The sequence below is a fragment of the Sminthopsis crassicaudata genome, chromosome 1 (genome assembly GCF_048593235.1).
Source record: "Sminthopsis crassicaudata isolate SCR6 chromosome 1, ASM4859323v1, whole genome shotgun sequence".
In the NCBI taxonomy this organism is placed as follows: Eukaryota; Metazoa; Chordata; class Mammalia; order Dasyuromorphia; family Dasyuridae; genus Sminthopsis; species Sminthopsis crassicaudata.
The window spans coordinates 497,536,059-497,549,333 of NC_133617.1; the positions used below are offsets into that span (position 1 = coordinate 497,536,059).

General features: G+C 33.2%; 1 protein-coding gene across 3 annotated transcripts in view; it reads left to right on the top strand.

Moving 5' to 3' along the window:
• SHC3 (SHC adaptor protein 3) overlaps positions 1 to 13,275 on the top strand; it is a 147,140-nt gene that overhangs the window by 60,374 nt on the left and 73,491 nt on the right. Inside the window, exon 3 of one of the 3 annotated variants that reach the window (XM_074281479.1) lies at positions 1,984 to 2,034. The exons of the other annotated variants lie outside the window; for them this stretch is intronic. Within the exon in view, the coding sequence (XP_074137580.1) occupies positions 1,984 to 2,034 (51 nt within the window). The remainder of the gene's footprint in view (positions 1 to 1,983; positions 2,035 to 13,275) is intronic. 3 annotated transcript variants of the gene reach the window in all.

Below are 13,275 nucleotides of genomic sequence, written 5' to 3' on the forward strand. Positions count from 1 at the left end.
CATTAATTTTATCAAGTCCTTCAAAGTATTCCTTTGACAATCCGTCATTTTTATTATGTTGGCATGTCAGTAATGAGCATTGTCTATTCTCCTTCAAAGAAATAGTCAGATAAACATTTATTAAAAATCTATTGTGTGCACAGTCACTGTGCTAAGTGATGGCAATACAAATGCAAATAAAAACAAAGATAGTCCCTGCCTTCAAAAAGCTTAGAATCTAATGGAGGAAGATGACAATACACAAAAGAAAGCTGAAAAGAAGGGGGTAAGGAAAGTACTTGATGTGAGGGCATGAAATGCAAAATCAGAGTAGCTCCTAACTCTTTAGGAGAACTTTGAAATTGAATCTATCACATATTTTGTGTACTTTGATAGATTGTTCCCCAAATATATATATTTTGCATATTGTAGTTATTTGGATTTTGTAGCCTGCAACTTTGCTTATTAATTAATTTTCTCAGTTAGTATCCTTGCTAATTCCTTATAATTTTATAAGAAAAACATTATGCCAACAGCAAATAAGTATAGTTTTAATTTCCTCATTACCTATTTCTATATCTATAATTTATTTCTCTTGTCTTATAGTGGGGAAAGTGAGAATAATTTCTTTGCATCTGTATTTATTGGGAAATGTATTGATATAACTCTATTGATTTTAGATAAATACGATCATGACATTAAAATGTTATGCCATAATTTCCTTTGATTGTTCTACTTCAGTTTCCCTGAACTGTTCTGCCTCAGATCCTTGAATTGTTCTGTCTCAGTTCCCCTAGTTGTAACATTCCCCTTCTGATCATAAGGACTGATATAACAGGGTTGGCTACTCTAGGATTATAAACTGTAAATGTTCAATCTTAGACATCATGACTCCACATCTTTCCAACTTATTAGAATGACTAGTGCTCACTCTGCCTCCCCTCCCTTCTGTTATTGTTCTTCTTTATCACTAAAACCCTATAAAGACTCTCTGGAATTTCACATTAGATACTGGATACTTGGAGAGGAGAGTCTGATCCAGTCAATTAATTAGGCTCTCCAATAAGTAAAATATTATAATTCTCTAATTTCTATCTTGCCTTAGTTTCTCTGGCATTACAAAAACAAGGTCCCTTCATGCCTATACTTTATAAGGTTTTTTCTTTCAAAATGAATTTTGGACTTTTCTTTATCTATTGAGATAGCATAATATTTTTGTGTTTTTGTTTTTAATATGATTATATTGATTTTTTTCTTAATGTTGAATAATTCTTGCAGAAAAAACAGTTTCTTGGAAAATTTTATTTAAAATTTTTTCACTGTATCATACATGTGACATTCATTGAAGATATTGGTTTATAGTTTTCCTTCTCTTCTTTATCTTTCCCTGGTTTAGTTTCATGAAAGGATTCTGGTAGACTGCTTTCTCAAATTTTGAGGATATTTTGTGTAGCATTGACAATAATTATTCTTTAAAAGTTAGTGAAATAATACCAGGAGTTTTTTTTTTTCCTTTGGTAGTTTTATTATTAGTTCTATTTCTTTTCTTTCTTTCTTTCTTTTCTTTTTTTTTCTTCTGAAATTGTATTGTTTAAAATTTCTATTTGACCTGTTAATTTGGGGGGTTTATGTGTTTGATGTTATTTGTTTCCTTTGAATTTTCAGTTTTGATGGCATATAATTGCTTAGCAGATAACAACAATTTTTTTTAAATTTCTGGTTTTACTATGATTTTAACATGATCATTCATTATGTTGTTAATTTAATTTTTTGCTTTATTCTTTTAAAGCATTTTGGATAAAGATTTATCAACTTTAATAGTCTGCTAAAAAAAACCCCAATTTTTAGTTAAATTGATTGCCTATAATTTTTTTTATTTCTAATTTATTTCTCCTTTACTTTAAAATTTCTTTCTCTTGCTTACTTGTTGGCTTTTTAATTTAAACAATGCTTATTGAAGTCATTAATCTTCTCCTTTTCTATTTTATTAAAATATGCTTTTAGGGATATGATTTTTCCCCTGAGGACTGCTTTAGCTGCATCCCAGGAATTTTGGTATGTTATTTCATCATTATCATTTTCTTCCATATGTTATTAATTATTTCTGCAATTTGTTCTTTAATACACTCATTTTTCAGAATTTCATTAATAAAGCTCCATTTTTATGTATCTTTTATTTGTGTTACCTGAACTAATTACTATTTTTTACTACACTATAGTCTATAAAGAATGGGTTCATTATTTATATTTTTAAAATATATTTGTTTGCAATATCTTTTTGTTCTAGTACATGGATAATTTTTTGTAGGAGTTCCTCCTTGTGGTGGGAAATATGCATATTCTTTATGACTTCCATTTAGAAGATGTCACAAATCTTTATCTCCTTTTTCTCAGACAATTAAAAAGAATTCTGTATTTTCTCTTTGATTGTCCTTCTCTTAGATTTGTCCAAAACTGGTAAATCAGAAATTTTTCCTTTATGAATTTAGATATCAAGGCATTTGGACCATATATGCTTAATATTGAAATTATTATTATTATTTTATCTATATTCCTTTCAGCATATTGATATTAACTTGTTTATATCCATTTATCTTATGAATGTTTGCATTTGCTTTATTTAACATATGCATGGGAAATTTTTACATCATTGTCCCTTGCCCTCACTTCTGTTCCAACTTTTCCCTTTCCTCCCTCCACCCCCACCCTAGATGGCAAGCAATCTAATACATCTTAAACATGTTAAAGTATATCTTAGATATAATATATGTGTGCAGATCTGCACAGTTCTCTTGTTGCACAAGAGAAATTGGATTTAGAAGGTAAAAATAACCTGGGAAGAAAACCAAAATGCAAGAAGTCCACATTCATTTCCCAGTGTTCCTTCTCTGTACAAATAGTACAAATCTGTACAAATAGTCTGTACAAAAGGAGCTAAAAAAGATAACTGAAGTAAATAATTCACTAAAAATGAGAACTGCACAAATGGAAATTAATTACTCAATGAGACATCAAAAATTATTCAAACAAAACCAAAAAGAAAAAAAAAGAAAAAAGAAAAAAAGAAAAAAGTAAAAGAAAATGTAAAATACCTCATTGGAAAACAACTGACCTGAAGAGACAATCTAAGGATTATTGGACTTCCTGAAAAAACATGATGAAAAAAAGAGACCTGATGTTATATTTCAGGAAATCATCAAGGAAAACTGTCCTGATGTCCTAGAACCAGAAGATAAAGTAGCTATTGAAAGAATTCACTGATCACTTCCTGAAAGAGACCACAAAATGAAAACTCCAAGGAATATTGTAGGTAAATTTCAGAATTGTTGGAACAAGATAAAAATATTGCAAGCAGCCCAAAAGAAATAATTCAAATATCGAGGAGCCACAATCAGGATTACCTAGGACCTAGCAGCTTCCCTCTTAAAGGATCAAAGGGCCTGGAATCTGATATTCCAAAAGGCAAAGAAACTTGGATTGCAGCTAAGAATCAACTATCCAACTAAATTCAGCATTATCTTTCAAGGAAAAAGATGGAGATTCAATAGTATAGGTGAATTTCATTTATTTCTGATAAAAAAAAAACAGAGCTGAACAAAAAATTTGCTCTCCAAATTCAGAACTTGAGACACATAAAAAAGTAAAAAGGAAAGGGTGCTTGAGAATTGTATCTCTGGGATGGGTTTAGTTAGAGAGTGCAGGTATAATTTGATTACTGTGATAATATAAAAAAGAACCTGGTGATGGAAGGGGGATTGTACTGGAAACAGAGGAAAATGTAGATAAAATGAGGGAAATTACATCTCATAAATAGGCAAAGAAAACATTATAATAGAGAGAAGGAAGGGAGGGGGATGAACATTATGTGAATCTTATTCTCATCAGATTTGGTGCAAAGAAAGAATATTACACAAATTTGGTTTCTCAGAGAAATTTGTCTCACCTTATAGGGAAGTAGGAGGATAAAGGGGGAAAAAGGGGAGGCCAATAGAAGGCAAAACAGAAGTTGTATGGGAAAGATATAAGAAAGAGGGAGGGGTTATAAAGGGGGAGGGCTGTTTGAGGGAGGTAGTGGTCAGAAGCAAAATGCTGGGGGGGGGAGGGAAAGGGGGAAAAGAAAGAGAAAACCATAACTTGGGGTAAATAAGATGGCAGGAAATACAGAATTAGTCATTTTAACTGTGAATGTGAATGGGATAAACTCTCCCATAAAATAGAAGTGGATAGCAGACTGGATTAAAAGCCAGAATTCTACAATATGTTGTTTACAAGAGACACATTTAAAATAGAGTGATACATTCAGAATAAAGGTCAAAGGCTGGAGCAGAATTTATATCCTTCAGGTAAAGTAAAAAAAGCAGGGATAACAATACTGATCTCAGATCAAGCAAAAGTAAAAATAGATCTAATAAAAAGAGATAAGGAAGGAAACTATATCTTGCTAAAGGGTACCATAAATAATGAAGTAATCTCAGTGCTAAACATATATGCACCAAGTGGTTTGGCATTTAAATTCCTAGAGGAGAAGTTAAGAGAGCTGCATGAAGAAATAGACAATAAAATTATATTAGTGGGGGATTTCAACCTTGCTCTCTCAAAACTAGATAAATTGAACCATGAAATAAATAAGAAAGAAGTTAAGGAGGTAAATAGAATTTTAGAAAAGTTAGGAATGATTGATCTTTGGAGAAAATTGAATGAAAACAGAAAGGAGTACACTTTTTTCTTGGTGGTTCATGAACGTATATGAAAATTGACTATAGATTAGTGCATAAAGACTTCAGAATCAAATGCAGAAAGGCAGAAATAGTAAATTTTTTTTTTCAGATCACAAAGCAATAAAAATTACATGCAATAAAAAGCCAGGGGAAAATAGACCAAAAATCAATTGGAAACTAAATAATCTAATCCTAAAGAATGAATGGGTGACAAAACAAATCATAGACACAAGCAATAATTTCATCTAAGAGAATGACAATAATGAGATAACATACCAAAATTTGTGGGATGCAACTAAAGTGGTTATTAGGGGAAATTTTATATCTTTAGAGGCTTACTTCATAAAATAGGGAAAGAGAAAATTAATGAATTGGGCCTGCAACTAAAAAATCTAGGAAAAGAATAAATTTAAAAATCCCAATTAAATACTAAATTTGAAATTCTGAAAATTAAAGGGTTGATCAATAAAATTGAAAGTAAGAAAACTATTGAATTAATAAATAAAACGAAGAGTTGGTTTTATGAAAAACCCAACAAAATAGATTAACCTTTAGTTAATTTGATTAGAAAAAGGAAAGAAGAAAATCAAATTGTTAGTCAAATTTGTTATGGTATATGAATGTTATAGATATTATTATTCAATAAGAAATGATCAGCAAGATGATTTCAGAGAGGCCTCGAGAGACTTACAAGAATTGATGCTAAGTGAAAGGATCAGAAGATCATTGTACACGGCAGCAGTAAAATTGTATGGTGATCAATTCTGATGGATATGGCTCTTTTAAGCAATGAGATGATTGAGGCCAGTTCCAAAGATTTTGTAATGAAGAGAGCCATATACACCTTAGGTGGGGACTGTGGGAACTGAGTGTAAATCACAACATATCATTTTCACTTCTTTTGTTTGCTTGAATTTTATTTTCTTTCTCATTTTTCTTCCTTTTTGATCAGATTTTTGTTGTGTATCGAGATAATTGTATAAATATGTAACCCTATATTTTATTTACACAAATTTTTACCATGTTTAACATATATTGGATTACTAGCCATCTAGGGGAGGAGGTTGGGGGAAAGGGGAGAAAAACTTGGAACACAAGGTTTTACAAGGGTCAATGTTGAAAAATTATCCTTGCATATGTTTTGAAAATAAAAAGCTTCAATAAAAAAGGCCTATTTGGAGGAAGGGTACATACTTAGGGGAGAATTAGCGGATGGATTTTTCACATATGCTCCCTTACAGGAGCTTCAAACTGCTTTTGGTTTTTGTTAACACCTGTACTAACTGGGTAAAAGCCTTCCCTTGTAATGCTGAAAAGGCTCTAGAGTTTTTACTAAAGGAGATCATTCTCACTAAAGGCTACATTGTTCCACCCATTGCCTCTATTCCTTTGAAGAAACAAAAGCAGGAATTTAGGGAAAATGTTCTTTGGTATTTATTCTAGGAAAATTTGTTTGGATGAAAGATATTCATAATAGCCTCATCTACCCCCTTCCCCCAGTCTTCCTGTAAATGGCATTCCTGGTTACTATCTCTAGTAACTGCACTTTAGTTTATTCTTTGCTTATATTTAGTCCTTTAATTTTTAATCTACTTGTGAGAGTTGTTTCTTCTAGAGTCTAAGCCATGAAATTCCAACTACTTGGTCAATCTGAAATCACCTGATAACTGATTCTGACATTCAGCACTAGATACTGCTGACACCACCTCCAAATCACTTGTCTCCCCTCCTCAGTCTGGACCACACTAGGCAGGGCCAGCTTTATGCCACTTATCATCCTGCAACAGTTCCAGAAGATGACATCTTCATCCTTTTATCCCAAATGAATCTGGGTCTGGACTGCTGGAGTTGGGAATGATGTGAGAATGGTTCTGAGGCCACCAGACCTTGACAGTGCTGTAGTTCTGCAGATAATACTGGCTGCTAAATGCCAATCTGTTGATCTGTGATAACAGAGTTTCCAAGACAGATAGTGTGAACTGGTGAAAGTAGGGTCTCTTATTCCTAATCATTGATTTAAGCAGTGTTATGCACTCTATCACTAGAATAATTCAAGATTTCCTAGCTAAAATTGTTCCTGAAAGTTTTCACTGATGTGCAGATGTTGATTTTAAATGGTAGAGGGTAGGTTATAGTTGATACTGAAGAAAGGGATGATCCTGAAGGCTTAGATAACAAGAATGTCTGTGAAAGAAATATGTCAAGATTGGTGTGAGAAATGTTCAAATGTATGAAATAGAGGAGGGAGTAAATGGGACCAAGTGCAGATTTCTCAAAAAATCTATGAGATGGAGTGCATCAAGCCTTAGGCTTAAGTTTCAGGAAGTCACTTGATCCCTATTTTCAAAGGGCTGTAAGGCAGAAAAGGTCAGACCCTAGGTCTAAGCTTCAGGAAGTTATGTGAGCTACAGAAAGTAGACAGCATTGCTGACCACTGGTCAATGGTTACTTCCTTTTCAGTCCATCCAGTGAACCCAAATCTTTTGCTATTTAATTAGCTTCCTATTTCTGGCTTGGGCCATGCATCATGCTGAGCTACTCAGCTGTTGTCCTTGAGCCTCTCTCTGCAAGGACCGAATAAATGCTTCCTATTTGTATATGAAGATGACTTTGAGTAGTAAATTTGGTTAAGGGAGGTCTAGCACCCTGTCCCACACACACTCTTCTGAAAAGAACTGTAACTAAACATCCAGAGTATGTCATCTTGGATTGTGATTGTTTGATTGTGTTCTAGGTCAAGCCTTTGCCTCTATTGATTCTAGACTGCTTGGAGGTGCTCTCACTATTCAAGTCTTCTTGACAATCTGCTTGTTTTTTCTTTGAAGGATTTTACATCATTCAGCATCTCATAGCCAGAAACAGAGTTTAGTGTGATGGAGCTTTCTGAATATGTACTCCCATGAGTTCCAAATACTGTTCTCTCTTCCTTTCATACATTTGTTGGAGAATAAGGTTCATGAAACTTAGGCAAGAAATTGTCCTTCTCTAGTAATATATATATATATATATATATATATATATATATATATATATATATATATATATATATATATTTCATTCCATGAAAAAGTATACACCATTGTATATTTTATATATGTGTATATAAAGTGTATACTTTATACACCATTGTGTAAATACTTTTAATGTTGCTCTCTTTACAATCCACAGACATCCACTTCCAATGTCTCAGTTGCAGTTGTTTCAGGAGATATAGTCTTTGATATTCTCTAATCAATGCATGTACCCTCATGAAATGAGGAGGTATAGGTAGTTGGGGAGCAAAGAAAACAGAGCAGTGAAAATAATGTTACATTTTAGAAATGACTGGACCATATACATATATAGAACTTTTTAGTTGTATATAAACAGATGTCATATTTAAATCAGCAAGAATTCCTTTTGAATAAACATTAAATGGAATTATAACTGTAAAGTAAGAGCAGTTGAGGATTCTCAATGGGGTCAGTTTTGAAGTCTAGTCTTTTTTTTTTTTTTAACAGATAAAACAAAAAAAAATGCCTATAGTAGGAAGTTAAAACATCATCTTTCCGGCGGAACATTTCTTTTTGTTCACATTCACCATTGGTGGAAACATAATACCAACCACTATGATGATGATAGCATTGAAAGGTTTTCATTTAACTATTTTCTGATGAGGTTAGGGAGCTAGTAATTGGTATAATGAGAATATTTTCTCTTCAATCAATGTATTATACAGCTGGGATTTCCAGGGCCATATTCTTCACAAGGGCTTTTGTTACAAGATAGATATGCTTTTGTTGATTGATGTATCACTACTGTGTTATATTGTTTTTAAAAAGGCAGAGCAGTTTGTGGTTACTGTGCCTATTTGAACTTTTTAAATGAATAGTAACTATTATGGATAATGATAAAGTAAAAAATGACTGAACCCACAAATTACACAGTGTCTAGATTATTCATGGGAATTAAATTTCAGCTTGGGGTTTTTTTGGGGGGGAGGTTAGAGGATGAAAATGACACTTGATATTTGGATTGTATTTTATTTTCTATTCAAGGGAGGAAGAGCCCAGACAAGTACTGCTAGTTATAGAAATTTTCCCATCAGCACTAAGGAAACAGTGTGTGGGTGTACAGAGGTTGTTTAATGACAGAAAAGCCATTAACAAAGTATTAGGAAGCACTGTATGTCTTTGATTATGAGTAAAAGGAGGCACTTGGATGCAACTGTAATAATCCCCTATATCTCTCTTCAGTTTCTCATTTCCTCATTTATTCTCTTTCCAAGCATAAATGGGCAGTTTAATTTGGGGCATCAAATTCATTATTCTAGGGCAAGCTAGTCTAGCAACTAAAATAAAATATAATGGAAAAATGTTTTGCAAAATAAATAAAAATACATTGCAACATAGATGACATTAATTTGTAGTTTTCTAAGTCTAAATATTTCCTAATTACATTTTAATCGCTTTATGACTACATTCAGGTAATTTGCAGGCTCAAGGGTTTCTGACATCTGTAGTCTACAGTATGCTTGAGAATACTTAAATCACAGAAACTTGCTTTAAAATTTTATCACTATCACAGAAGTCTCAATTGCGAAAAATCTCTTCTTCCTTTAAACTAGTTTTCCTCTCTTAATCTCTGAGTACACACTTGTAGGCTTAGATAAGAATTATTATAAATGTCTATGTACTTTGATAGCAGTTTCAAATAATGTATGTACAAAGATAAGCTTTGAAAATGAACAAGGTATCCCACTGCAGGCTGCTGAGGTTGATGAGGTGAATCTCTTCTTCCTCTCTCCCCTTCTTGCTGCTAATTGGAGAGTGAACAGAAAATGACAGGATTTAGCAGGAAAAGGGAACAGGATTTTCTCCTGGGAAAACTACAAGGTAAATAGGGAAGGAAGGGATCATAGTGTGGATTGTGGAATCCAAATCTCACTCCAATTCTTACTGCTTGTTTGAAATATTGGCTTTCTCAGAATCCTAGAGGATTTTTTTCCTCTAAAAAGTACTCAGTCTGTACACGTCATACCTTGTCTTACTTTTCAGATTTCCTTTCCTTTTCTGTCCTTTGCTCACAAAGGCATATGAGGCATAAATATCTTCTAGCCATTACTCTGCTCTCAGCTCACATATCACATATCATTGAAAATAAGGAAGTTCTATCCAATATGGAGTCAGCCAAAATGTCCTACATGAACAGGGGTCCTCTATCCTCCATTTCTTGGCTATTTGGCTACTCTGCAGAAATCCTTTTCAAGATCACCAAAAATTTGAAGGATCTGAGACTTTTTGTTGTGCTCTATGTTTCCCCCCATCTCAATGATAATGACTACGGAGGATTGGTTACATTTTGCTAAACAGAATAAAAAAAGTTATTTCCTTTCAAAATCACTTGAAGTATGTTTGTCATCTAAAAAGTGTCACAAGCATCATAATAAAAACAGACAAGATTTTTGGTCAATAATAGGTTCCTGGCCAAGACCTATTTGGTCATTGTTTGAATCTTAATTGACTCAGATTGAATTGCAAGCATTTCTGCCTCTGCTTGAAACCCTGAGGGTCTTCCCCTCCTAGATCTGCTTATTTATTTATTTAGATATTTTTTTTGACTAGATGAAAGGAAAAATTCTTTACCTTAATTCCTACTTGGCTTTAATTACTGAATAGGTATGGCTTTACTCAAACTAAGACCTGTTGAGCTTAAAAAAGCTCATGGTCTCCCAATGCATTTAGGGCCATCTCTAATCATCCTGATCTATATCTGGCCACTGGACCCAGATGGTTCCAGAGGGAAAAGTGGGACAAGTCACCTTGCACAGCCCTCCCTCACTTAAATCTTATTCACTTGCATGTCAGAGTATCACCTCCTTGATGTCATGATCCTCTTTGAGAATGAAGGATGAACAACAACAATTGATAGGCTTAGACAAGAATCATTTTAATTGATTAAGTACAACATTTTAAGGCTAATTTCAAATAGCAAAGACACACAAAAATATGTTGAAGATGAATAAGGTTCACTGTTGCTAGCAGCTATGACTCGCAGTTCCATTCTAGGGGAAACTGGAAGTAAAATAACTGGGTGATAGAGATCAAGAGGGTTTCCTCTTTATAAAAAAAGGGTGGGGGAAACTAAAGTATCATGTATTGGACTTCAGGTCTTTCATTAACTATATACCTGATATTTTGGACTGATCTATACTCTGGTCCTCTGGCTCATGCTAGTCCAATCATAGCTCATTCACATCTAGTCAGGACTTTTTCTCCACTCTAGATCTCTTTTTGTTGGCTGTTCTCTGCTTATAATCATCAGAACAGCAAAGATTATCAATAATTACTCGATACCCTGCTTGTGTGTCCCTGCAAGCAAAATAGTTTGGCTATCAAGAAATCAACCATTCATGAATAGTGCTCCTTTTCTTTTTCTTTGTCTTTTGACATCATGGCTTCTCTGCCAAAACCACATTTCAAGAGCTCGAGAAACTGGAAAGATCCAGGGCTTTTTTGGTGAGATCTGGGCACACTTTAGCTGTGTGCCTTGTGATGTCTCTGAGGTAGAGTTTACACATTATTTCACTCCCAAATTTACAAAAAAAAAAAAAAAAGCCAATGAAAACAAATTTCAATATTCATAACATAAAAATCCATTTAATCACAAGCAATTGAATTTGTATGTATAACATGACAATTTCAACTTATTCTCCTATGCATGACTTTATTACATTAAATTAAATGGCATTCACAATGCATGTGCAGTTTATTATATACTACAGTTATCTGGAAGTCTATTTTGCACGTTCAAACAACATTAGTTCACAAAATGACTTCTTTACTGCATTCAACATTCAAAACTTACCTATGAGCATCCTGCAAAAAACATTGTGTTGCATGCTCATGTAATAAGCTATTTGGAGAATGCAAATATTTTGCATCAATGTAGACATAAGCAATATAATATTTACTGATACACATTTCGGTTCTTTATAGAAGCTTTCCTTATCATTAGGGAATTTCTCGTGGAAGTGAAAAAGAGGGGTAGAACAAACAATGGATGAATCTACTATGTGCCTGAAACATATATAAACTAAGGCAAGTAAGGTGTATTTCAAAAAATTCTTTGTTTCTTAACACTAGAATCAGAAGAATAGAAGAGCTAGAAAAGACTCTGAAATATAACAACTTTGCTATCAGTATTCAGACTCATGAATAAATAAAGCATGACTATTGAATTATCTTTTCTTTTGATAGTTTTGCCCCTTTCAAGAGAATATAGTAGCTTGTGGAATTCATAATTTGAATGGGCAGGAATTAGAAACATCCACTTTATACTAATGAAGGATATGTGATCACTTATGTCAGCATTTAACTCTATTGCATATAGGAACTAATTTTGTAATGCTCCATAGTTGGAAATGCATCTAGTAAGGGAATGGTACCAGATGTTCTTTCATAATTGGACTTTAACCAAGACTTGAATTTGCATATTTACATTTTTTAAGTACCCAAGGACATATCTGATCAATATTGTTGAATGAGAATTCATCAGGGCGTATGACTGTTAATATTGTTTTTTCATTGCTAAAGGCATTAATATTGATTTCATTAAACCATGTTGGGGAGAAGAAAACTAAATATATATATATATATATATTATGAAAATTCTTTTTTTTTGAGATTGGTATAAATATAAAATTGAAAACAAATCATACATAACCTCTATCTTTTTTTTTCTTCCACATACACTTTTGTCTTTCTAAGTGGTTTTAGAACCACAATTAGTTAGAAAAAACATTAAAATTTTATTCTATAAATATTGATTATTTACAAATGTATTTGTTTCAAAGCCATTTCCCCATGATCATGCATTTCATTGTACCACCTCTCTGTGGTATGGTACATTTGATTCCCTTTGGGAACATTGGCTTGATTGTGTGTGTTCTTTTTCCTGGTGTTTATATTAAAACAAATTCACTACAGGCTTCCAATCCTTGGAATTCCTGATTGTGTCTCTCTTAAGTTTCAAATACTGTTATATTCTTTTTATATAGAGAATTTGGTAGGATTCCATCTCTGAAGTGTAATGGGAAAAAAGTTGAGTTATATGAATTCTGTCTTGGAGCTACTTTTTACTGTTTCAGTAAAGTTGATGACAACAGCCTACAAAGCAATCATCTTGGGATAAAAGTACAGCCCTTGCTTTGGGAATTCTTAAGTTCTTTGGCATTAATGGGGCTATAATGTTTTTGGGAGGGAAGAAGAAACTGATGTTTCCTACGCCTGTCCAGAAGTCTGCTGACAGAGAATTGAGTTAATGTGGAGGAGTTTAACATAGTGACATAACATAGTTTCAGAGCTCTGGAGTCACCAGATGTCCTTTCTTTGATGTGTCATTCAATTAACAAGCAAAGCACTAACACAGTTCCTGGCATAGTGTGAATACTTAATAAATTCATGTTGAATGAATGAATGAGTATCATGTCTTACCAGGAAGGAGAGGATGTCTCAATTGTGCTTCCTGGGTTTCATCTTGTTTGTATTAATTGGGGGACCCAATGACATAGATATATCATACAACAATAGTCAATTGG